Genomic DNA, 27,750 nt, shown 5'->3' with positions numbered 1-27,750 from the left:
TACCCCTAATAAGGATCCTTAATGAGGTTCTTAATGATGGCTTGGATAACAAGTTTATCAGAAAATCACAAGGTCTTAAAAGACATGGACACTAGTACTTCACCTAGGGACTGCTGGATTTGCACTCACAGTCCTGTGAATTTGAATACTTCCAAGGGTGTACGCCAGTGGCTCTCATGGATCACACAAACCTATATGCAGCTGGAATTGTTTGTTGGCATATGTACCCATAAAATCACTATTCTATGTTATACCTAAAGTTATCAGGTCTAATAGAAACCTTGTCAACCATTCCCTGGTTGTATATTGCGAACCCCAGACGAGAGGAGATCAATTGTTGTGATAGAATTATAGGTGTTCAGGTAGGAAAGTCCCAAGAACATGGGTAGCACACTCCTATATACCCATAATTAGTCACACTTTGAGATCAAGGGTGATTTTTTTTTTTTGCCATTATTTTAAAAAAAGTATGTATGGCGCAAACCAACATTGTACTGTACATCACTAAAGCAACATCATACCCATTGTGAAGCATGGTGGAGGCGGCATTATGCTTTGGGGCCGTTTTTCTGCAGCTGGAAATGGGCCTTTAGTTAGGGTGAAAGGAAATATTAAACAGTTCCAAATATCTGTCAATTTTCCAACTAAACCTCCAGGCCTGTGCTAAAAAGCTTAATATTAATTTCTCGTACTCCAGTATCAATGAGGACTGTGCAGGAATAGGATGTACCAAATTAATTAAGTGTTGTTTGCCACGTACTGAATTAGTCAGATCTTATCAGTGGCGGGCGTCTCCATGCACATTGCCAAAAATGTTACTCCTGTCAGGGAGAGGAGGAACATTTCCCGCATACAAAACTTAAGCACTTTTCTGAAAATGCCACATACCAGCTCTTCTGAGCTCAGTCAATATTGACCTAGATGCTTCAAACTGGCATGAAAACACCAAAACTCACAATGATGTTGAGACTTTTGAAATTGTGTTATGCCTGTTTTCTGGCAAAAACACTTTGCTACATTTCATATTTAGGGTAAGTTCACAGAGAGCGCTTTTGCTGCTTTTTAATGCTAATTTTCAGCTGCTTTTTACAATACCAGCAAAGCCTATGAGATTAGATTTCAGAAATCTCATGCACACACATTGGTTATTTGTTCGATCAGTATTTTGTACTTTGCTGCGTTTTTTTGGACATAGAGCATGCCACTTCTTTCAGCGTTTTTGCTGATTTTTTTCACCCATTGACTTGAATGGGTGTTGAAAAAAAATGCAGCAAAAACGCAGGTATCATTATTTGCTGCGTTTTTGCAGATGAAAATCCAAGGACATTAGCATGCACAAAGAGAAAAAAAACCGCACCAAAAACGAATCTAAACCTGCGTTTTTGACGCAGCTTCTTTCCTGCCAAGATGATCAGGTTTTGCTGCAGAAAAAAAGCAGCAAAAACACCCTGTGTGAGCTTACCCTTAAACAGATGCGATATGGTCACGAAACATTTCAAAAATTCTAGACATAAATGTTTTCCTGTGTGAGATTTTTTTTATCAGTTTTTTTTAATTTATAACAATAAAAAAACAAGAACATGTACATAAAGCAAATAACAGTTTATCTTTGTTAACAGACATGCAAAAATGAGAACGTGATCATCATAATGATGGACAAACATAATAGAGTAGAACACTTAGAAAAGTATCGTCACAACTTAGTAAGAGGACTGGTCATAGCTCAGGTGTATAGGAAGGGCCTCAACAACCCAAGACCAAATGGTCTGTATGATTTACATGACAATAACAACACATTCATTCCTCCCTCCCCAAACCCAAATAAGTGGTGTTGGGAGTAGATTAAATGACCTAGTTGAAAAGTTGGGGAAGATGTCTCAGAAACACCCGTAATCTCTGTCTCAAGCCAAAGCAACTAGATCTTCTCTAATTTATTTGCCCATTTTCTGGACATTTAGAATAGTTTATAGAAAATTGACGCAGTGGAATAATGGGCAGCACTGTTGCTTTGCAGCGCTGTGGTCTTGGGTTCAAATTCCACCAGGGACAACATCTGCAAGGAGTTTATGTGTTCTCCCCGTGTTTGTGTGGGTTTCCTCCCATACTCCAAAGACATACTGAAATGGAATTTAAATTGTGAGCCCCATTGGGGACAGTGATGATAATGTATGTAAAGCGCTGTGGAATATGATGTCGCTATATAAGGAATGCATAATAATGGTGAAGTATCTGCCAATTTTAACTCCATTATGACTACTTTTGAGAAAAAAAAAAGTATAAGAAAGAATAGCATATTATGCACAATATCATCCAAGATGCTTACAAAAGCACACCTGTGAAGAGAAGACCTTAGGGAACTGTAAGGAAGCGTGCATAAAAAAGACCATTTCCGACCAGGTCGATTTAGGGTAGGACCAGACAGCATAAATGAAAATTCCCTGTAGTCCTCTACACAGAAAACAAAGATCCAAGTCAAAGATTCCAATATTTTGCTGTAGTATATGCTACAGTATGTACAAATCTGTAATATATTAAACATCCCTGGAGCTTATTCCAAAGTATACTAAACTCCTACTGCTGCCATCAAGACTAAAAAGAGCCTCCCCTCCACTTCAATAGGACACTATCAAAAGGTTAAGTAGCGTACATAGATAAAATACTATGTACACTGTGCATGTTATGGGTTTAGCCAGATCAATTGATCTTGATAACGACTCCAAATTACAGGGTCCCAATTACGCTTGAAGTAAGCCAAACTGCACACAAAAGGAGTGTCTGAACCGGAGAAACTGAAAGAAGGTGGAATTAGGCAGGTCATATTAATATTTTAAGATATCAAAGGCAGGAAAAAAGGAGGATTTAACAAAAAAGTTTTACCAAATACTTGAGATCCTTCCTTATCCAAAACTTACGAATGGTATGGTCCACTAGATGAGATAAATGGGGATTGTGACACAGAGGAGTGTAGGGGAGATTTACGTGACATCTGAGTGAAACTAGGTTACTACCTATGCTTGAGCCTCTATTTTGAGGGCCAACATTTAGGGTTTGTAACTGAAAGTTGAAAAGCTCTCGCTGGAACCCTGCAAGAGATTTTTGTTGGCCATTTAGAGCTAGCTTTTGGTTAAAACACTTTTCACATATGAAGAGGTAAAAGGAAGGATAAAGCGTGGAATATATCATCCCAGGTAAGTATATATAGTACGTAGCATTTATTAATTAATGAAATACAGGGTGGGCCATGTATATGGATAAACCTAAATTAAATGGGAATAGTTGGTGATATCAATTCCTGTTTGTCGCACATTAGTATATGGAAGGGGGAAAACTTTTCAAGATGGGTGGTGACCATGGCGGCCATTTTGAAGTCAGCCATTTTAGATTGCATCTTTATAAATGGCCCACCAAGGTGTATTCAAATAAATTCCCCACCCTGTACTTTCGGGAATGATAACTGGAAAACTAGCAAGAAAGAAGGTATCGAAAAGGACCTACGTGTTTCGGCAGTAAACCTTATTCATGGTCTCACTTTCCACATAAGGTACATTAAAGTGGCATCTGCCCTGTGTGAGTTTTTTGATGGTCTATAAAGCTTGATCTCTTGGAAAAACATGTCCCAAATTATGAGCACAAAAATGGGTTCTTGCCCATGTGAGTTCTTTGATGTCTAACAAGATCTGAATTCTGGCTAAAACTTTTTCCACACTCTGAACATGAAAATGGTTTCACCCCAGAGTGAGCCCATTGATGTCTAACAAGACTTGATTTAGTTGTATAACATTTCCCACATTCTGAACATGAATACAGCTTTCCTCCGGTGTGAATTCTCTGATGTGTAGCAAGACATGATTTCCGGTTGAAACACTTTCCACATTCTGGACATGAATAGGGTTTTGCACTTGTGTGAATTCTCTGATGTCTATGAAGAATAGATTTTTCACTAAAACATTTTCCACATTCTTCACAGGAAAATGGTTTCAACCCTGTGTGACTTTTCACATGTGTACTAAGATTGCCTTTCTGGTTAAAAGATTTTCCGCATTCTGAACATGAATATGGCTTCACCCCTGTGTGAATATTTAGATGTTTAATAAGAGATGACTTGTCCGTAAAAAGTGCCCCACATTCTGAACAAGAAAATGGCTTCACCCCTGTGTGAACCCACTGATGACTCACAAGATTTGATTTATTATTAAAAAGTTTCCCACATACTGAACATGAATATGGCATTGCACCTGTATGAATTCTCTGATGTGCTGCAAGACACCATTTCAGCTTAAAACATTTTCCACATTCTGAACATGAATATGGCTTCAACCCTGTGTGAACCCACTGATGTCTAACAAGACTTGATTTATTATTAAAAGGTTTCCCACATTCTGAACATGAATATGGCATTGCGTCTGTATGAATTATCTGATGTACTACAAGACTCCATTTCCGGTTAAAACATTTCCCACAATCTGAACATGAAAACGGCTTCTCCACTGTGGGACCCTTTTGATTTAGGATACGTTTTCTGTGACATTTATTTTTCCTTACATTCTGTGATGAATCAGAAAGTAGAACCTGTTCGAAAGGTTCAGATGATAGATCTTTGCTGTGGAGGGCTATATTTGGATTTGTGACATGTTCTTCATATGTGTCTTGTGTGATACCACAATTATCTTCTTTACAATCTAAAGATATCCAATGTTCCTCTGAGCTTCTGGGACAGTCATCTACCAAGAGTAAAAATGATTTTATTATTTTTTAATAATATCACACAAATGTATACAGATATTTTACATCCTAAATATTTAAAAATAACCATGAAAACTAAAAGACATGGAGCAAAATTTGCTTACTAATACAGTGATGTGAAACAGATCACAAACTAACAGTTAATTGTTAAGGGGGTTCTCCCACAATAGCATTGCTAATAATATGCAAACGATAACTGTCATTTGGGCACCCTGCATGGCTCAGAAGGGAAAAGCATGTGCCGTTGGGTAGGCCAATATTCCTGGAAAAGTTTTTGGAAATTATTACTACTCCAGAACCTTTCTGCTACCAGTAACATAGGAATCCCCTATTGCTCATCGGACACAATCCGAACTGAAGTTGGGGCTTGTTTTTTTGCAAGACGAGTTCAAGGTTTTATTGGCAGATTTTGAGGCATATCACTTTTTATCTTTTTTTTATTTCAACTTTTGGGAAGCAAAATAAACAGAAATCAGCATTTTAACACTGTTCATTGAACGGTAGAAGTGATAAGAAAACTTTATTCCTGAGTTAAGTTTGATTTGAGCAGTTTGATTGTCTTTTCACGATAAAATCTATATTAGAACTACAAATTTCTCCTTTTTTTTGCAGAGCCATATGTTTGCTGGATGAGCTGACATTTTCAGTGATACCGCTATTTATTACATACGTTTTGACGTATGTGTATGATGAAACAACAGCATTTTCACAAGTTTTTTTTATTTTATTTACTTTTTCCCGTTTTCACCAGACGGGTTAAATATTGTGCCATTTTTATAACTTGCGTAGTTCTGAAGGCAGTGACATCAGCTATGTTGTACCTTCTTTTGCTTATTTTTGATTTTACACAAAAACTATTTTGAAACATTTTCCACAATTGTTTTCTTACTTCATTTTACATTTTTACAAATGTTATTTAACTTTTTTTCTAAATCTCACTACAGGACTTGAAGAGTGAATAAGCTGATCACTAGGTTAACATATTACACTTGTTCATTTTACACCAAGATATGACCTGTTAAGCCCTGTTATAAGAAGGGTCTAACAGGCCAGTGTAACTGGCAGGATAGCCGTAGCAGCAGTCAGTACCATGCGATCGTGTCACAGGGAAACTGATGGAATAAAAAAAGGGGTTTCCATTTACTTTCAAACAATTAAATGCCGCTGTTACTATTGTCAGTAGTAGAGATGAGCGAACCCGAACTGTAAAGTTCAGGGTTCGTACCAGACCCTTATGTCCAGTGCTGGACTCCAAACATGGACTTCTCCGGGGAGTTTAAGAAAGAGAAAGAAAGGTTCCAGCTCTAAAGTTCAGGTCGCCACTGATTTCTATGGGTGTCAGTTCAAGTTCAGGTACAGTTCTGGTACACTAAACGAACTTTAAAATAAAGTTTGGTCGAACCCGACCTTCTGCGGGGCAGCTCTTCTCTAGTTAGTAGCATCGATAGTGATGGTTGCAGAAAAGCGTCGGCTACAATGTACAACTGACTTTTACCACCTCTTCTCCTGAGCCAGCTCCATCACTGTGAAGTACACGTATAGTGATTTGCAACACTTCTCGCCTATTATGCTATACATGCACAATGGATGTTGGAAGAAGTAAAATATAATTTATGCTAGCTATCTATTTACTGTTTGTTGTTTCTGAGTTATAATAAATAGTTAACTGTGTCATATGACAAGAAGTCATCTGGAAGATTTGGGATGCCATGGAGACAGCTTACTATCCCAAGAGTGAAAAGTGGAAAAATCAGGTATAAAAATCTCTGCAGTCGAGCAATATTGTTCTCTTTGGGTAACCACCCTCCTGTAAAAGTATTTTTGCCCTATACAAGACTGTCCAAAATCTTCCAGCATGTATTATCCAGTCCTCCCAAGACCTTCTTGTTTCCTCCACACTGATATGTTCTGCAACCAATTGCCTCCAAGACTTCTCCTGAGTATCCCACATCCTCTGGAATTCTGTGCCCCAACGAGTCCAATTTTACACCATATTCGGTACTTTCAGACGAAACTTGAAAACCCATCTCTTCAAGGTGGTTTACATCCCCTCAACCTACTGTCTCCTTCGCCATTACTCTGTAGACCGTAAGCCCACAAGGGCAGGTTCCTCTCCCCTCTGTTACAGTCTATTATTGTTAGTTTGTTCATTGAATTTATATTTGTTTTTGTATGTAACCCCTTCACATGTACAGCACCATGGAATCAATGCTGTTCTAAAAATAAATATGAATAATTATATATTTCTCTCATACAAAGATTCTGTGACTTTTCTGCACTTAGTGGTTACTACTCACCTGGGTAGTCATATGTAATAATCTCCTCTTTACACCACTCATCACCACTCACATATGTCTCTGTAGTATCAATATGGGTCAGATCTTCACCCTGAAACAAATATTGTAAAAGTCACAGACAGATGGAGAACTCACAGCTATGATCAGCTCTTATCCTGACATCTCCACTGTTCTCTTACACAAGTATAAAACATAGAATACTGGGGGATAAAACAAGATTGAACACAAGACCTTCACAACTGTCTACACATCATAGAGGAGATCTCATGACACCTTCTCTCCATCTACCTGATGATCCTGAGGAACATTGGGATCTTCTTGTTTAAAGTCCTGTGGAAGAAGAGGACATCTCTCTGGTGTAGTCCACTTACTGGATAGAGCTGGAGGAAACACATACAGGGACTGAATTCATTCTTTACATACAGATAGTTATAGGTTGTGTGTATTTAGTCCTGTCTATTACCTGGTGATGTGAGGGGCTCGGGAACCTCCATCATGACGTCCTTGTACACATCTTTATGTCCTTCTAAGTACTTCCACTCCTCCATGGAGAAATAGACAGCGACGTCCTGACACCTTATAGGAACCTGACACATACAATGATACCGTCATCCCCTTGATCCCTTCATAGCGTTACTGTATAATGTCCCAGCATTCCCAGCAGTGTCACCTCTCTAGTCAGCAGCTCAATCATCTTGTAGGTGAGTTCTAGGATCTTCTGGTCATTGATGTCCTCATGCATCAGGGTGTGAGGTGGAGGTCCAGAGATTGGGCTCATGGTTCTACCTCTTCCCTCAGATACTGGGTCTTGATAGCGCTCACTAGAAGTCTTCTTCACTACTGTGTAATCCTGGTTATGGAGAGACACATTACTAAATCTCAATCCAGACATTTTCAGAGTCCTCACCTCTCCAGTTCTGTCCATCTGTTATTCCCATAGATATGAAGTAATGTGATGTCATCAGAATCTCTCACCTCTCCAGTAAGCCGGAAGAGGATCTCTAGGGTGAGGTATAATATTTTGTCTGCCATCTTGTCCCTGTCCATATACATCTTTGATGGGTGAGGAAAAATTATATAGATCAAATATTAGTATCCAATATTGTAACAACCTAAATGGAAAGAAGATGAGCAAGTGTAAAATCGTCCAAAATACCATGCAAAAAATACAATTACTCAAGTTTTAAAGCAATAATGTGGTAAAGCACTTCATACATCTAGAGGTTAAATGAAGAGTACCTACAACGGGTGTAATAATATTGAACACGTCAGCAATTTTTTAAGTTAATATATTTCTAAAGGTGCAATTGGCATGAAATTCTCACCAATTGTTGGTAGCATCCATCAAATCCACAAAGGCAAAGAAATCAAACATGACACAGGGAAAAAGTATTGAACACATGAAGAAAGACAGGTGCAAAAAGTCAAGCAAATTCATGACACCAGCTGAAATCTATCACTAATTAGAAAGCAGTCCTGCCACTTAGTGAAAGATAATATCAGCTGGTTCAAAGGTGTCTCATAACCAAGATGCCACAGAAGAAACATCTCATGATGGGTAAAATCTGAGACAATCTCAACCTTAGTATTGTAAAATATACTGATGGCATTGATTACAGAAGAATTTTTAAACTACTCAAGGTTCCATTGAGCACAGTTGGGGCTATAATCCGGAAGTGGAAAGAACATCAATTCACTATAAACTGTCTATGACCAGGTGTTCTCCGCAAGATTTCACACAGAGATGTGAAAAGAATTATCATAAGAGTTGTCCAAGAGGCAAGGATCACTTGTGGAGAGGTACAGACCTGGAATCAGCAGGTACAATTATTTCAAAGAAAATTATAAGTATGCACTCAACTTCCATGGCCTGTATACACGCTCACCCCGCAAGACTTCATTGCTGAACAAAAAGCATGTTCAAACGTGTTTACAGTTTGCTCAACAACATTTAGACAAGTCTGTGAAATACTGGGAGAATATAGTCTGGTCAGATGAGACCAAAATTGAACTCTTTGGATGCCATTATACACATCATGTATTCATATAATTGAAAAAAAGATGAATGGACAAATGTACCGATAAATTCTTGATAAAAATCAGCTGCCATCTACCAGGATGATGAAGATGAAACAAGTGTGGGCATTTCAGCAAGACAATGATCCCAAACACACAGCCAAGGAAACTATCAATTGGTTTCAGTGAAACAAAATAAAGCTAGTAGACTGACCCAGCCAATCACCTGACCTGAATCTAATAGAAAATTTATGGCAACAGCTAAAGTTCAGCGTTCATAGGAGGAGCCCACAGGACCTTCAGAAATTGAAGAGTTTTTGTGTGGAAGACTGGGCCAAAATCACACCTGAGCAATGCATGCGACTAGTTTCTCCATACAAGAGGCATCTTGAAGTTGTCATCACCTACAAAGGCTTTTGTACGAAGTATTAAATAAATTGTAGTAAGCGTGTTCAATAATCTTTCCTGGTGTCATTTCTCAATATTACACATACAACTTAATTTATGGCCATCTATGGTTTGATTTCTTTGACTATGTGGATTGGATGGATTGTTACCGACATCTGGTTACAATTTCATGTCAATAGCACCTTTAGAAATATATTTACTTGTGACGTGTTCAATACTTATTACACCCGCTGTTTGCGCTATTTGGGATCATACAAGTTATAAATAAAGTCACATAATTTTGCAGATATAACACAATATAACTCAACAGTCTTTCTACAGCCAATAAAATATGGTACACAACTATTTGTATAAATCTAGTCTCTGCATAACATGCTCTGGTAAGTCAAGGTCTTATCACTCCTGCTTCTACTCTACTTTTCAATGTCTTCAATAGTGCTTTTTTCCTTGGTGGCATCAATCAGGCCAAACTTTCTTAGCTGTCTACAAATATCTGAAGGGATGTAACAGTGTAGAGGGATCATTATTATTCTAATTTGCACATGGAAACATGACAAGCAATGGAATGAAACTGAAAGGGAGAAGATACAGGTAAAATACTAGAAAAAATCTTTTTGACAGTTAGGGTGATCAATGAGTGGAACAGGCTGCGACGAGAGGTGGTGAGCAGAGATGGGCAGACAGCTGGATGTTCGAGTCCGGCCGAACAGTTACAAAAAGTTCAAGTTCGGGTACCAGAACAGTACCCGGACCTCATTCACTTGGGGCCCGAACATCCAGTGTTTGTCATGCTGTAATGTGCATGACAGCGTGGCAAACACCGCTTCTGAAAGGCACTGGAATCATACCGGCAGCCAGAGAGCCGCGGTTCCCACGCTGTCATAAGACAGTGTGAGTGCTCAGCTGTGATCGGAGGTATAAAGTTTCCCTCCGGTCACTGGCGTCAGCTGATGGGACCACAGCTCCCATCCTCCGACGCTTGTATCGCTAATAACAGCGAGAGCAGTAGTGGCTGATGGGTGTATTCATTAGCTGGCTCCTGTGCTGTAAATAAATAATTAAAACATTTTTCTCACGGTGCTAGCGAGCATCTCAGCCTGGCTGGGAACGCAGCCACAGTGACCGGAGGTAACCCTGATGATGTCACTACTGGTCACTGAGGCTGCGTTCACAGCAGTTCAGTCACCATTGGTTCTCAGCTTGGACGGTCGCAACTTGGCACCGTCCAAATTGAAAACTGTTTAACCCCCAGACATGGATTAAGGCATGGGCCAGAACTACAGACAGGTATGGTATATTGTTGTTTTTTTTTATTTTAGTTTTATTTATTTTCCAACTCTAACATTGTATGATTCGGGGCGTGTCCTAGCTGGCCATGTGAGCGGACGCAGGGAAGAGCGCTCCCGCTGCCAGAAGGACAAAAATCCTGCTTTAACCACGATTTTCGGGTATACTTATCATATATCGGCTGGCTGAAGGTCCAGAGAGCACAGCGGTGCTGAGCGGCGGTACCGGCATCGGCGACAATGACCAGGAGGCGGCAGAAAGACGCGGGAGCCAGCGATGCAGGAGCCGGCTAAGATGGCGCCGAGGTCAGAGAAGACGCTGACAGGGAGAATGCAGCATGTCAGCGGCGCATGGAGGTGGCGGCGAAGCTGCAGCAGTATGCCAGGGTGGAGGCTGCGGACGAGGCAGAACAAGGATCCAGAGCTGGAGCTGACAAGGAAGAGGAGGAAACAGGTATGGCTGAGAAGCATGACGTACAGAGGGGGAAGGAGAGAGGCAGCATGGCGGGGGCAAGTGGGGGGCCTGAAGACATATTGCAGGAAGAGAAGCCGACCCTCAGAGATGTTATCACACTGATCTCTTCATGCCAGCAATCCCTGAATTCCCTAGCCCAACAGATGCAGGAGGTTAAAGGGGACACGGCACAGATTAATGCAGCTCTGCAAAAGATGGACAAAAGTATGGGAGCGGTGGAGGAGAGGGTGAGCACAGCAGAAGATCACATAGTTAAATCACAAAAAGCTGAGAAGTTCGCCCAAGCAATAGCCGAGTTCACGGCCAAAAATGAGGATCTGGAAAATAGATCCAGAAGAAATAACATACGTATAGTGGGGCTGCCTGAAAAGACTGAGGGGAGAAACCCCACAGAGTTTGTTGAAAACTGGCTGCTGGAGAAAATTGAGAGCACAGTGTTGACAAAAGTTTTTGCTGTTGAAAGGGCTCATAGGGTCCCGCCGCAGGCCCCTGCCCCAGGACCGAATCCCCGTACCATGCTTGCCAAAATACTGAACTACAGAGACATTATCCTCAGAAAGGCTAGAGAGATGGAGGATCTGACGGCTGGAGGTCAAAAAATCGCCATTTACCCGGATTATTCCGCTGTGGTTCAGAAGCAGCGGATGAAGTTTACTGGGGTTAAGCGATGACTGAGGGAGCTGGGAGTGCAGCATTCAGTGATGTTTCCCACAAAGCTGAGACTGGTGGCTTTTAATAAGACCCACTTTTTCCTGACACCGGAGGACTCTACCCAGTGGCTTGATACTAATGAGAAAAAGCTTAAGGGAATGGGCGACTGACATTTCGGCGAGATCCGGGTGGGAATTGTTTTCTCTGTCGTTGGCAGAGGGTTCTGCGCTTGTTAGCATTGGTTAAAGAGTTGAGCAACTGCTGAGGGTTTTGCTGGGCCATATTGAGGGATCGGCCGGAGGGGACAGTACCGTCTACTAAGTATGGGGGAGGAGGGCTATGCCGGGTACTGTAAATTGGTTTGGTACTTTTACTATATGTTCATAAAAGTTGGAATGTTAAGATACAATAAAATGAAAAGTTGGGGGAAATTCTGATTGTTATGGCAGCGGGACGCGAATGGAGAGGGTTAAGTAAGGGAGAGTGTTCGCAGTGGGCAGTGGAGCCCCACTCTTGATGAGAGGAAGAATGCGTTACATTGGGGGGGTTAGGAGGGGTAAGTTGGGAGGAGGCAGGGGGGGCGGGAGGCATTTTGGGACAGCTCATAGTTGGGAAATTGGATACTATGAGGGATGATGAGCCACATGATGGGGGATCGTATTAAAATATTGAGTTGGAATGTGAGAGGTCTGGCGGATAAAACACGGCGGGCGGCAAGTCTGCAGTATGTTCGAGAACAGAAGGTCTCAATGATATGCCTGCTGGAGATACATTTAGTGCGGGAGAGAGTGAATTTATTGAATAGGCGCTGGATACAGAGGGCGTATCATTCTACTTTCTCTACGTACTCTAGGGGTGTGTCTGTGTTAATACCTGCAGGGGTGCAGTATGAAGAGGTAATGGTAAAGGAGGATGTGGATGGTCAGTATGTGGCGGTGAAATGTAAAATAAATGGAGTGTTGATGTGTATAGCGGCAATGTATATTCCGCCCCCATACTCAAGCAAGAAAATAAGAGAGGTGCTGGAGAGGGTGGAGCGTTGGGGTCCGTTACCATTTCTAATTATTGGTGATCTTAATCATATATGTGATGACTTTTGGGATAAAAATAAAAAACCCCAGAATAGGACAGTGGGACATATCACTACGTTTGGGACCTATGTCCGGGAAGTAGGTATGATTGATTTATGGAGAGTTAGACATATTGGGGAAAGGGGGTATTCATGTTATTCGCCAGCTCATGGTACTTTCTCCAGGATCGATTTGGCGCTGGGTAACCGTTTGATGGATACGATGGTAGGGGAAGTGAGATATTTGCCTAGGGCTCTCTCAGACCATAGTCCAGTTGAAGTGGAGTTTCGACCGGTGGGGACACGGACCGGGAGCAGGAGGGAGTGGAAAATTCACCCTAACTGGCTGCACAGCATAGATTTGGAAAAGATAAAGCAGGAGTTGGTGGAATTTTTTGAGATAAATGAGGGAAGTGTAGACGCTCTTACTGTGTGGGAAGCCATGAAGGCATACTTAAGAGGGCTGCTGTTTAGGGATATTAGCAGGTGTAAGCGGAAATCGAGAGAGGCAGAGAGGTCGGCAATTGATGGGCTGAGGATAGCTGAAGACGAGATGGTAATAACGGGTACTCCGGAAACTGGGAGGAGGTTAAAGGCAGCTCAGAGTCAGCTGGAAGAAGTTTTGTTGGGTAAGACTGAAAGGAAGAGGGAATTTATGAACCTGGCTTATTACCAGGAGGGCGAATCTGTGGGTCATATGCTGTCGCTGGTGGCTTCTGCCCAAAGAAATACTTCCTTTGTCCATTCTCTGGTGTCGGGGAGCGGTATGGCGGTCTCTGAGACTTCAGAGATTTTAGAGGTTTTTGCGGATTTTTATGCGGACTTATATTCCTCTCGGGTGGATGGGTCGATGGAGGGCACGGTGGCGTTCCTTGAGGAATTGGAGCTCTCAAGGCTGAGTGACACAGATGGAGGATTTGAAGGCTCCCATCACGGAGGAGGAGTTGGGTCGGGCATTGCAATCTATGGCTAATGGAAAGGCGCCTGGCGTAGATGGATTTCCTGCCGAAATTTATAAAAACTTGGGGGAAGTGCTGATCCCTAGATTAAAGGTGGTCCTGGAGGAGGCTAGGAGTAGAGGAAGTCTGCCGGCATCTATGCGAGAGGCCATAATAGTGGTGATTCCTAAGGAGGGGAAAGACTCGAAACAGCCGGATTCATATCGGCCAATCTCCTTGCTCACTATAGATGTTAAACTCCTGGCTAAGGTGTTGGCGATGAGGTTGACAGGTGTCATTTCCGGCCTGGTGCACTCAGACCAGTCTGGCTTTATGCCTGATAGGTCCACTGCGATCAACTTACAAAGGCTGTTTATGAATTTGCAACTCAGATCCGATAACTGTGGCCAGAGAGTTATTGCATCTTTAGACGCCCATAAGGCGTTCGATAGTGTGGAGTGGGGGTATCTCTGGCAGGTGTTGCGGAGTATGGGGTTTGGACCGCAGTTCATATCTTGGATTCGGCTGATGTACTCGATGCCGATGGCCAGGGTCAGGGTGAACAGGGAGTTATCACGGACCATACAATTGGCTAGAGGGACGAGGCAGGGGTGTCTGCTCTCTCCTCTTCTGTTTGCTCTGGCTGTGGAACCACTGGCTGCTAAGCTTCGACGGTCTGATGAGGTGTCTGGGTTTAAATATGGGATGATTGAAGAAAGACTGGCGTTGTATGCGGATGACATTCTGCTATTTCTGGCTGGCCCGGTTGCGTCCTTGGAGGGAGCCATTGGGATTATTGAACGATTCGGATCGGTGTCGGGACTAAAGATAAACTGGAGTAAGTCTATCTTGTTTAAGGTGGATGACGCTGATGGGGAGCCACTGGAGGATGGGCGACTGAAGGAGACGAGCTAATTTAAGTATCTTGGAATATGAGTATCTATGCCTGTTACTGATTATATACATAGGAATCTTACTCCAATCTTAGGCATTCTTAAGGCAAAAGTGGATGCTTGGCTTAAGCTGCATTTATCTGTGGTAGGTAGGGTGAATCTTATCAAAATGATTCTGATGCCGAAAATACTGTATATTCTTCATAATGTGCCAGTTTGGATACCGCGCGGGAAATTTAGACAGATTAACTCTCTGTTTAGGAATTTAATATGGGGGAGACAACATCTGCGTATCAAACTGGAGACACTTCAGCGACCCAAGGAAGATGGGGGCCTGGCACTGCCTAACCCTGAAATATATTTTCTTGCAGCCCAAAGTCAGCATCTAAAGGGCTGGGCAGTTGAAGAGTCATCTGGAGCGGTACAGCGGTTGATGGAAGTGGTGACAAAAAGAAGGCCAGTAGTACAATGTCTGGAGGATGGATCCCTGGGGGCTCTGGGGAAATTATACCCGACTGTATTGTTGATATGTAGGCTGTGGGGTAGGCTGAGACATATACGTGGGATCACGGACTTGACTAGATTCTCACCGCTATGGCATAACAATAATTTACAGGAGTTTGAGGCACTGGGGGTACTAACAGAATGACAGGTCAAAGGGATTCAGTACGTGTATCAAATAATTGAGCGAGATGAGTTGAAATCCTTTTCCCAATTGCAGGCGGAATTTGGTCTTGGGCCTGCAGGGGAAAATCAGTATTTGCGGATGAGGCATGCTTTTGGAGCTGAGAATAGGGACGGAGGTATTAGAATTCAAAGGGATATAGTGCTAGAGTATGTGTGTAAAGAAGGGACTACTCGGGGGGGTTATATCTACTTTGTATAAAGACCTGCTATATACTTTCCTGTTGGGGTTTCCAATAATGGCGAGAGCTAAGTGGGAGAGGGATCTGGGCCCAATGGATAACGAGACTTGGGAGTCGGTGCTAGAATGGGTTCCACGACTGTCACTTAGCGAACCGTATAGGCTGTCACAGCTTTATGTAATACACAGGGTTCATAAGTCTCCGATAGTATTATATAAGGCAGGTTTGCGTGATGATTCTGAATGCCCGAGGTGTAAATCTACATATGCTGATATATTTCATATGATGTGGACGTGTCCGAGACTGACTGCCTTTTGGTTGGTAGTTTTGAGTCGTATGGAAGGTGCGTATGGATGCACGGTGCCAAGGGATCCAGTTGTCTGTTTGTTGGGATGCGTGGATGAGATTGGAGTGGATAACAACCTAAGGATAGCTATTGCCAGATTGTTATACATGGCTAGGAAGGTAATAGCTCGAAACTGGATTAGGGAAGAGCCGCCGTCAAGAGGAGAATTCCTCCAGTATGTGAAGCAAGGCCTGACACTGGAAAAGGGGTTTTATAAAAAAAGAGGGAAAATCGAAATGTTCAATAAAATGTGGTCTCCGTGGATTGCCATGGGATAGGGGTATTATAGAAATTGAGTGAATTAAGGTCCCAAATTAATGGCAATGTAAAATGTGGCTTACATTATTGGCTGAGGGATTAGTTACTCTATTGTTTTAATGATGGAGGTGCTAAGCAAGGTGAGCTGTTTTGTTGGGTGGGGGCGGGGGACGTTGGGATTGAAGGGGGTTGCTTGAAGGGGAAAAACTTTGTATCGAAAATGAGAATGTAACATGTCAATTATCTTGTTATTCTTAATAAAAATGTATTTGAATAAAAAAAAATACATTGTATGATTCTTAGAACATGTATTCTGCATCTGACCCCTGAAAAAGCCAGAAAGTGAAACCAGTTTGGCATTATCCTGAAGCTTTTCTCTACTGATTATGATATTCTGTCAAGCCAAATATAATCCATGAGTTACATCAATATGTTAATTTTGGGGTGCCATTAATGGCATTTCTTCTGCTGTCTTCCCTTTTATGGTGCTTAAAAAAACTGCATGGTCGAGTGCTGTGACTGAAAAACGCCAATTCTGACTTTTTGATATTTTTTTCATTATGATGCTTAGTATAAGGGTTAATTCATTTTATACTTTCATAGATGGGAACTTTATGGACATAGATTATAGAGAACTAGATTGTGGCCCGATTCTAACGCATCGGGTATTCTAGAATATGCATGTCCCCGTAGTATATGGACAATGATGATTCCAGAATTCGCGGCAGACTGTCGCTGATTGGTCGAGGCAACCTTTATGACATCATCGTCGCCATGCTGTGCCCGTCGCTGATTGGTCGAGGCCTGGCGGGATTTCCAGGACAGACTGTTAGGGCTAGCGGAACGCACCAAATAATAAGACAGATAGAGTATGGTGCGTTCGCAGCCCGGTGTCCACCGTGCAGAGATGGAACCTGCTGCCAAGTAATGACGGACTATATGGCGGTACTCATAAGTATACACACGTGGGTTAAACTTCACCCAGCGTGAAGGAAGCGATCCTGTTGCGTCACAGGACCGCGGTACCGCACATAGAGCGCGAGCAAGTAGTCAGCGAACTCAACCCCAACTAGGATTGAAGTCCGATTAGACCCTTGCTGGCACAACACCGCAACTGGGTGTGTAAGGAAACTAAACAACAATATTAAGGCACGAGTGCATGCGGTGCCGCACTGACGAACGCCACCAACCACCCAGGCTTGGGTAAGGAAAGCACAGAGGAAGTGCACGGCGCCGTACTGGCGGTCACAGCAACTGGACGCTGTAATGTGTGATTCGTGCTGTAGGATAAGTCGGGCGCTAGATAGCAACCATACACCTTCCGCGAACAGACATTCAATAGGGTAGGGGTATCCAAGGACGACTTGCACTCACAACATACACACATTAACAATTGTACACTAGCGCATGGCCGTGCGGTCATGCGGTTTATATAGTTGCAGCACAGGAAGTGGCCACAGAAACTTTGCCCTTCCAAGACCTGCCAAGAGGACCAATGGAATGTGCTGCAGAGCCTGAGCACATGACCCTCGATCTCCAACGGGAGATCTTGCCCTGGGCATGCTCAGTGTGTGCAGACAAGGACTTAGTCCCAGAGAAGTCCGCTCGTTGCTGACCAGCACTGGCTTTAATGGCAGAAGCTGAAGAAGCAGCAGTAACTCTCTGTACCGAGTGAGACTGAGCAAGACGCTGGGACCGACGTCCCTGCTGAGCAGACTCCACTGCGGCTGGATAAGAATGGGAGACCGCAGCGGAGATGGCTCGAGATTCCCCCTGTGCAGAAGCGGGAACTCAAGACCTAACATTACCCCCCCTCCTAGGGCCCCCCCTCCTTGGGCCTCGCTACGCTCGAAGGCAGCAATGAGCTGTGGGGCCCGAATGTTTTCAGCAGGCTCCCATGACCTGTCCTCTGGGCCATAACCCTTCCAATCCACCAGATAGAACTTTTTGCCGCGTACCACCTTGCACCCCAAAATAGCGTTCACCTCGTAATCGTCCGTAGACGAAACCGATGTCCCGGCAGATGACTCGGAAAACCGGGACATGTATACGGGTTTCAAGAGGGACACATGAAAGGTGTCGGTGATACCCAAGCGTGGAGGAAGAGCCAAACGGTAGACCACAGGATTAACCCGTTCGAGAACCTTGAAGGGACCCAAGTAGCGAGGAGCAAACTTAGTGGACTCAACTCGCAGCCTGATGTTACGGGCGGAGAGCCACACCAAGTCGCCAGGAGCAAAGGTTGGAGCGGGGCGCCGATGAACATCGGCGGAGGACCTCATTCTCTCCTTGGAGGCCCGAATGGCATCCTGCGTGCGGTCCCAAATGTCCCGTGCCTCCACAGTCCAGTCTGCCACCCTGGAGTCAGCAGAAGACACAGGCATGGGCACAGGAACACGCGGATGCTGGCCGTAATTTAGCAGGAATGGAGTCTGACCGGTGGAGTCGGCTACGGCATTGTTAAGTGCAAACTCTGCCCACGGTAGCAAGGATGCCCAGTCATCCTGCCTGGCAGAAACAAAATGTCGTAAATATGTGACCAAGGTCTGGTTGGCCCTCTCTACCAACCCATTCGTCTCGGGATGATATGCCGAAGAGAGATTCAACTCAATACTGAGTAGACGACAAAGCTCTCTCCAGAATCGAGACGCAAACTGGGGACCCCGGTCACTAACAATTTTGTCTGGCATACCGTGTAGGCGAAAGATATGCTTGACGAACAAGACAGCCAACGCCCGTGCAGAAGGTAGCCGTGGAAGAGGCACCAAGTGCACCATTTTGGAAAAATGGTCGGAGATCACCCAGATAATGGTGCAGTTACGAGACTTGGGTAAGCCCACCACAAAGTCCATCCCGACCATCTCCCAGGGCCTTCCGCCACCAGCAGAGGATAAAGCAAACCAGCTGGCCGTTGCCGAGGAGTCTTGTTCTTGGCGCAAGAGACACACGCCCGAACATACTCTGCGACATCATGAGCCATATGCGGCCACCAGTATGTCCTCGCCAGTAACTCAGATGTCCTTTTGGTACCAAAATGTCCACCCACCCTGGACGAGTGTGCCCAAGAGAGAACCTCCGGTCGCAAACTGGATGGAACAAAAGTCTTGCCCGGGGGCACAGACTCTAGCGAAACCGGGGCCACAGTTCTCAAGCTCTCGGTGGGGACAATAAGCCGAGGCTCCTCCTCCGCAGATGACACAACTGAGCGAGAGAGAGCGTCGGCCCGAATGTTCTTCTCCCCAGAAAGAAAATGGAGGGTGAAATGAAACCGGGAGAAGAATAAGGACCATCTGGCCTGGCGAGAATTCAACCGCTGGGCTGTCTGCAGGTACACCAAATTTTTATGGTCTGTGAAGACTTGGAAGGGAAAACGTGCTCCCTCCAAGAGATGTCTCCACTCCGAGAAAGCCAACTTCATGGCTAGCAACTCCCTGTCCCCGATGGAATAATTCCTCTCTGCTGGTGAGAAGGTCTTGGAGAAAAAGAAGCAAGGATGCTTCCGACCTTGAGCATCCTTTTGGAAGAGGACTGCTCCAGCACCAACAGAAGAGGCATCCACCTCCATGATAAATGGCTTATCAACATCGGGGCGATGTAGGATGGGAGCGCTAGCGAAGTGTGACTTTATAGAGTTAAAGGCCTTGGAGACCTCCTCAGACCACAATTTGGGATTCGCCCCCTTCTTGGTGAGGGCAACCAAGGGAGCTACCAAAGTTGAGAAGTGCGGAATCAACTGGCGATAATAATTAATGAACCCCATAAAGCGCTGCACCGCTTTAAGAGAATGGGGTTCCTGCCAGTCCATCATAGCCTGTAGTTTGGCAGGATCCATAGCCAATCCCTGGGCAGAGATGATGTAGCCCAGGAAAGGTAAGGACTCCTGCTCAAACATACACTTCTCCAACTTGGCATAGAGGGAGTTTGCCCGTAGGAGGTCGAAGACTTTGCAAACATCTCTCCGGTGGGAGTCAATATCTGGAGAGTAGATGAGAATATCATCCAGATAGACTACGACCAAGTTGGAAAGCATATCCCGGAAGATATCGTTCACAAAGTCTTGGAAAACGGCTGGGGCATTACAGAGCCCGAAGGGCATCACCAGATATTCATAGTGCCCATCCCTGGTGTTAAAAGCCGTCTTCCATTCGTCCCCCACACGGATGCGAATCAGGTTGTAAGCACCCCGCAGATCTAGTTTAGTAAATACCCTTGCTCCCCGAAGCCTATCGAAGAGCACAGATATCAAGGGCAAAGGATACTTATTTTTAACGGTGATGGCATTAAGACCCCTGTAGTCTATGCATGGACGCAATTCCCCATTCTTCTTCTGCACGAAGAAGAACCCTGCCCCAGCAGGTGACACTGACTTCCTAATGAATCCTCTTGCCAGATTTTCCTGGATGTACTGTGACATTGCCTCCGTCTCCGGGAGAGATAGCGGATAGACTCGACCCCGGGGAGGCTCAGCACCAGGCAAGAGATCAATAGGACAGTCATAGGGGTGATGGGGCGGAAGGATCTCCGCCGCCTTTTTGGAGAACACGTCTGCATAAGACCAATACTGCTTGGGGAGAGAGGAAAGATCTGCGGGTACCTCTGTAGTAGCAACCTGAACGCACTCCCTCTGACACCTACCCCCACAAGATTCGCCCCATCCCAGGATTCTGCCAGAGGACCACTCGATATGAGGAGAGTGGTACCGTAGCCAAGGTATTCCCAACAGGATCTCATCAATTCCCTCAGGAATGACGAGCAGAGATATAATCTCCTGATGAGATGGCGACATGGACAGAGTAAAAGGGATGGTCTGGTGTGTTATCTGTGAGGGCAGTGTCGACCCATTCACCACTCGTACCGTTACTGGTTGAGCTAGCATAACCAGGGGTATTGCGTGACGTTGGGCGAAGGCAGAAGACATAAAATTGCCCTCCGCCCCAGAATCCACGCAGAGCTCTACCGATTGGGAGAATGAGCCTATAGTAATTGTCCCCTTAAAGGACAATTTGGAGGCAAACGTCGCCGTGTCTAGTGTACCTCCACCTACTACCACTAGACGCTGACGTTTCCTCGACCGCTGAGGACATCTGGTGGCTAGATGTCCTGACTGCTGGCAAACATGATAGACCTTGAGTGCACAAGCGGTCCGGGACTTAGATCCCGCTTGTGACACTTCCATGGCCTCATGTGACTCAGGAACCAGGACCGGAGATTCCAGAGGTTTGGCGAAGGTAGGAGCCAGCCGAAACCTCTGCCTACACTGGGCTCGCTCTAACCTCCGCTCGTTAAAACGGAGGTCAATTCGAGTGGAGACAGTTATTAACTCCTCCAGTGTGGCAGGAATCTCCCTAGTGGCCAGAGCGTCCTTAACGTGGTCAGCCAGGCCCCTCCAAAATATGGGGATAAGAGCTTTATCCGACCAATCCAGCTCCGAAGCTAAAGTGCGGAATTGGACGGCAAAATGACTGACCAAGGACTCACCTTGAGTTAATGCCAGCAGTTGGAGCGCAGTATCATGGGTGACTTGAGGTCCTAAAAAGACCTGTTTCAAAGTGCTCAGAAACAGCGGAGCACTCTGCACCACATGATCACCACGCTCCCACAGCGGCGTAGCCCATTCCAATGCCCTGTCCGACAAGAGAGATACTATAAATCCCACCTTAGCCCGCTCTGTGGGAAAACGTGCAGCCAGGAGCTCGAGGTGAATAGAGCACTGACTCACAAATCCCCTACAAAATTTGCTATCACCAGAACATTTTTCTGGCAGCGGGAGGCGAGAAAATGTCGGAGCAGGAGTGGCAATGGACAGGGTTGCTGCAGCCACGCTAGCAGCCTGTACAGCAACTGCGGTAACATCCACAGCTGTGGTTGCGCTCTCAAGAGCCGCCAACCTACCCTCCAGCTGCTGGATATACCGCAAGGATTGCTGTTTGTCCGTCATTACTAGCCAGACCCTGGCGCTAGTGTAATGTTAGGGCTAGCGGAACGCACCAAATAATAAGACAGATAGAGTATGGTGCGTTCGCAGCCCGGGGTCCACCGTGCAGAGATTGAACCTGCTGCCAAGTAATGACGGACTATATGGCGGTACTCATAAGTATACACACGTGGGTTAAACTTCACCCAGCGTGAAGGAAGCGATCCTGTTGCGTCACAGGACCGCGGTACCGCACATAGAGTGCGAGCAAGTAGTCAGCGAACTCAACCCCAACTAGGATTGAAGTCCGATTAGCCCCTTGCTGGCACAACACCGCAACTGGGTGTGTAAGGAAACTAAACAACAATATTAAGGCACAAGAGTGCATGCGGTGCCGCACTGACGAACGCCACCAACCACCCAGGCTTGGGTAAGGAAAGCACAGAGGAAGTGCACGGCGCCGTACTGGCGGTCACAGCAACTAGACGCTGTAATGTGTGATTCGTGCTGTAGGATAAGTCGGGCGCTAGATAGCAACCATACACCTTCCGCGAACAGACATTCAATAGGGTAGGGGTATCCAAGGACAACTTGCACTCACAACATACCCACATTAACAATTGTACACTAGCGCATGGCCGTGCGGTCATGCGCAGTTTATATAGTTGCAGCACAGGAAGTGGCCACAGAAACTTTGCCCTTCCAAGACCTGCCAAGAGGACCAATGGAATGTGCTGCAGAGCCTGAGCACATGACCCTCGATCTCCAATGGGAGATCTTGCCCTGGGCATGCTCAGTGTGTGCAGACAAGGACTTAGTCCCAGAGAAGTCCGCTCGTTGCTGACCAGCACTGGCTTTAATGGCAGAAGCTGAAGAAGCAGCAGTAACTCTCTGTACCGAGTGAGACTGAGCAAGACGCTGGGACCGACGTCCCTGCTGAGCAGACTCCACTGCGGCTGGATAAGAATGGGAGACCGCAGCGGAGATGGCTCGAGATTCCCCCTGTGCAGAAGCGGGAACTCGAGACCTAACACAGACAGACAGAAAAACCCTTAGACAATTATATATATATACAGTGGGGCAAAAAAGTATTTAGTCAGTCAGCAATAGTGCAAGTTCCACCACTTAAAAAGATGAGAGGCGTCTGTAATTTACATCATAGTTAGACCTCAACTATGGGAGACAAACTGAGAAAAAAAAATCCAGAAAATCACATTGTCTGTTTTTTGAACATTTTATTTGCATATTATGGTGGAAAATAAGTATTTGGTCAGAAACAAAATTTCATCTCAATACTTTGTAATATATCCTTTGTTGGCAATGACAGAGGTCAAACGTTTTCTGTAAGTCTTCACAAGGTTGCCACACACTGTTGTTGGTATGTTGGCCCATTCCTCCATGCAGATCTCCTCTAGAGCAGTGATGTTTTTGGCTTTTCGCTTGGCAACACGGACTTTCAACTAACTCCAAAGGTTTTCTATAGGGTTGAGATCTGGAGACTGGCTAGGCCACTCCAGGACCTTGAAATGCTTCTTACGAAGCCACTCCTTCGTTGCCCTGGCGGTGTGCTTTGGATCATTGTCATGTTGAAAGACCCAGCCACGTTTCATCTTCAATGCCCTTGCTGATGGAAGGAGGTTTGCACTCAAAATCTCACGATACATGGCCCCATTCATTCTTTCATGTACCCGGATCAGTTGTCCTGGCCCCTTTGCAGAGAAACAGCCCCAAAGCATGATGTTTCCACCACCATGCTTTGCAGTAGGTATGGTGTTTGATGGATGCAACTCAGTATTCTTTTTCCTCCAAACACGACAAGTTGTGTTTCTACCAAACAGTTCCAGTTTGGTTTCATCAGACCATAGGACATTCTCCCAAAACTCCTCTGGATCATCCAAATGCTCTCTAGCAAACTTCAGACGGGCCCGGACATGTACTGGCTTAAGCAGTGGGACACGTCTGGCACTGCAGGATCTGAGTCCATGGTGGCGTAGTGTGTTACTTATGGTAGGCCTTGTTACATTGGTCCCAGCTCTCTGCAGTTCATTCACTAGGTCCCCCCACGTGGTTCTGGGATTTTTGCTCACCGTTCTTGTGATCATTCTGACCCCACGGGGTGGGATTTTGCGTGGAGCCCCAGATCGAGGGAGATTATCAGTGGTCTTGTATGTCTTCCATTTTCTAATTATTGCTCCCACTGTTGATTTCTTCACTCCAAGCTGGTTGGCTATTGCAGATTCAGTCTTCCCAGCCTGGTGCAGGGCTACAATTTTGTTTCTGGTGTCCTTTGACAGCTCTTTGGTCTTCACCATAGTGGAGTTTGGAGTCAGACTGTTTGAGGGTGTGCACAGGTGTCTTTTTATACTGATAACAAGTTTAAACAGGTGCCATTACTACAGGTAATGAGTGGAGGAAAGAGGAGACTCTTAAAGAAGAAGTTACAGGTCTGTGAGAGCCAGAAATCTGGATTGTTTGTTTCTGACCAAATACTTATTTTCCACCATAATATGCAAAAAAAATGATAAAAAAACAGACAATGTGATTTTCTGGATTTTTTTTTCTCAGTTTGTCTCCCATAGTTGAGGTCTACCTATGATGTAAATTACAGACGCCTCTCATCTTTTTAAGTGGTGGAACTTGCACTATTGCTGACTGACTAAATACTTTTTTGCCCCACTGTATATAGATACCATATTATGTTATAAAAATTATAATGTATTATCTATTTTTCATGGACTGATTTCAATAAGATGCTTGTGAAATACTGTTTTTTATTCGATTGGCAGTGGCCATCTTACATCTAATTTTACTGTATACCATCAAAATACGGAGCAAGCTTAGGATCTAACACTGAACAGTAACTGATTTATTTGTAGCGAGCGCTGAACGCATCAGTTTACCCTCTAGAAAGACGACAGGTGCAAAAACGGTATTTAAAGAGTTCCAACAAGATGGCCATCACTACTGATGGTCATTGCCACCCCATGTGACAAAATCTGGGGTTCTGATCGGTTATCATGGCAGCCAATGGTTCAATGAAAGCCCCCATGCCCATGTCTTCTACGTGTCCTGCCCTGTAGCAGGACTTCATATCAGACTGTCAATTTCACAATATACTGCAATACCTCAGAATTGTATTGTAGTGAATAGGAAATAAAGTGATTGAAAGTTCAAGTTCCCAAAGTAAAATGGTTAAAAATGTAAAAATGCGAAAACCAGCACCAAACAACTTAAAATATACCTTTTCAAGCTTACTCGGCGGACCAGCAGTGTACGGCTTGCAAAATCCCGGGTGCAACACCTGAAACGATTAGCGTTGTACAAAGTCCAGGCCAAGGAGGAAAAAATAGGTGGCACTCCGTGATGCAGTAAAACAATCTTTTCTTTATTCAATGCAAGTAGTACATGGATGCAGGGGAGCAGGTGCAGTGGAGGACGACGGCCGTTTCGCGTCGATCAGACACTTTAACGGGTCCTGGTATGGAAGGAAGTGGATAGGCGGTCTCTATTATAGTGATGGCGGCTTCTCCACCACCCCTCTGTAACAACAATTAAAAGCAAATATTTTTTTATTTAAAACAAACAAGAAACAAATAAAAAATAAAATTCCTTTACAATAACCTCTTGATAAGAACCAACTTTTTAATTCATCTGCATGCTTGTCAAAAGATATTCCTTTTTTACTGACCCTCTCAAACGCAAAAACTGATTATATGGTAATGCGGTTTTTGTATGCGTCGGGTGCGTACTGGCAAAATGCAAAACAGTTTGTTGCAGTTGGTTTTCTATATACGTCTGTGAGGAGAGTTCTATTATTTACTTGAACCCTGACATCTAAGAAATGGAGTTCATGGCTCAATGTCAGAATCATTTAGCTAAATGACAAAAACATTCCACATTTTTCCTCCTTGGCCAGAAAAAGAATGTACCAACCAGGAGAAATATGTGGTCACATCATTTTTACTAGACGATTAAAGACCAAAAACTTAATCCCATAAAGCAATTGCAAAGTTCTAGGGGTTTTCTCACCATTTCACTGCACTTGGATTTTTTTGCCCCATTTTTCAGTCCATATTATGGTACTATGAGCGGTATATTTTAAAAACTACAACTCATCCGGCATGAACGATGCGTGCGCAAAATATGTCTATGGAGAATAAAAAGCTGTGGCATTTAGAAGGAGACGGAGGAAACGAAAGAACAAAAATGAAAATGGTCTCGTCCTAAGGGGTCAATCATATAGAAAAATAGATGAAATATAGATCATCACACAGATGAAAAGGCCATCACTTCACAGATAGAAAACGGAATCACAAGTGCGAAAAAGGGCTATAGTGAGTGTGAGCCCCCAATAGGAACGGTGATAATAATGTGTGTACAGCGCTGCGGGATATGGTGGCGATATAGAAGGCAGCGTAATAAGTAATCCTGATAGAGAATAATGGGGAATCTCCAGCACCTACCTCCACCTGCAGAGCCGCACACCACATATATGGCTGCTCTGTGCACAGGACCTGTGATGAGGTCACAGGAGGGGAGGAGTCAGGGTCACATGATCAGGGGCCTCAGTGTATGCAGGACTCTGCTGTGCTGGTTGTCATGGTGCTGGATGAGGGGAAGTTTATGTGTGAGGTCAGGAGGGGTTTACAGTGTGGATGTAGCAGAGCCGTGTGTGTACGAGGTGTACGGAGCGGAGCCGTGTGTGTACGGGGTGTACAGAGCGGAGCCGTGTGTACACGAGGTGTACGGAGCAGAGCAGTGTGTACGAGGTGTACGGAGCGGAGCCGTGTGTATATGAGGTGTACAGAGCAGAGCCGTGTGTACGAGGTGTACGGAGCGGAGCCGTGTGTACGAGGTGTACGGAGCGGAGCCGTGTGTGTACGAGGTGTACGGAGCGGAGCCGTGTGTATATGAGGTGTACAGAGCAGAGCCGTGTGTACGAGGTGTACGGAGCGGAGCCGTGTGTGTACGAGGTGTACAGAGCAAAGCCGCGTGTGTACAAGGTGTACGGAGCAGATCCGTGTGTGTACGAGGTGTACGGAGCGGAGCCGTGTGTGTACGAGGTGTACAGAGCAAAGCCGCGTGTGTACAAGGTGTACGGAGCAGATCCGTGTGTGTACGAGGTGTACGGAGCGGAGCCGTGTGTGTACGAGGTGTACAGAGCAAAGCCGCGTGTGTACAAGGTGTACGGAGCAGATCCGTGTGTGTACGAGGTGTACGGAGCGGAGCCGTGTGTGTACGAGGTGTACAGAGCAAAGCCGCGTGTGTACAAGGTGTACAGAGCAGATCCGTGTGTATAAAGTGAATGGAGCGGAGCTGTGTATGTATGAGATGTTTACAGAGCGGACCAGTGTGTGTACGAGGTGTACAGAGCAGAGCTGTATGTGTACAGCACTAGTGGATACAGACAAAAAAAGGCCTCTGTGCAAAAAACACTATATGGGCCCTTTGCAGTTCAAGAGCTCTTAACAATGTAAAATTGCACCTGCTTTGGAGGTAGGAATGGGACCCCTTACCTCATGGGCCCCTGTGCAGCCACAAAGATTGCACCGCCCCTGGTGTATAGAACAGAACCCACTAAGAATTGTGT

At 44.8% G+C, this 27,750-nt stretch overlaps 1 protein-coding gene across 2 annotated transcripts; it reads right to left on the bottom strand.

Annotated features, from left to right (window-relative positions):
- Nucleotides 1-1,521: 1,521 nt before the first annotated feature.
- On the bottom strand, nt 1,522-26,675 carry LOC138663710 (zinc finger protein 154-like). Of its 2 annotated transcripts, none has more exons than XM_069750020.1 (8): nt 26,624-26,667; nt 25,402-25,699; nt 8,016-8,152; nt 7,711-7,890; nt 7,504-7,627; nt 7,329-7,420; nt 7,041-7,131; nt 1,522-4,721 (listed from the first exon to the last, which is right to left on the bottom strand). In XM_069750020.1, the coding sequence occupies exons 3-8, from the start codon at nt 8,091-8,093 to the stop codon at nt 3,622-3,624; spliced, it is 1,665 nt and encodes a 554-aa protein (XP_069606121.1). In that variant the 5' UTR covers nt 8,094-8,152; nt 25,402-25,699; nt 26,624-26,667; the 3' UTR covers nt 1,522-3,621. The 2 variants fall into 2 exon arrangements, with proteins under 2 accessions (XP_069606121.1, XP_069606122.1); XM_069750021.1 differs by having other exon boundaries at nt 1,533-4,721; nt 8,016-8,093; nt 26,624-26,675.
- Between the last annotated feature and the right edge of the window lie 1,075 nt (nt 26,676-27,750).

This window comes from Ranitomeya imitator, chromosome 2 (genome assembly GCF_032444005.1).
Source record: "Ranitomeya imitator isolate aRanImi1 chromosome 2, aRanImi1.pri, whole genome shotgun sequence".
Lineage (NCBI taxonomy): Eukaryota > Metazoa > Chordata > Amphibia > Anura > Dendrobatidae > Ranitomeya > Ranitomeya imitator.
This window is presented reverse-complemented; position numbering and strand designations above follow the sequence as displayed.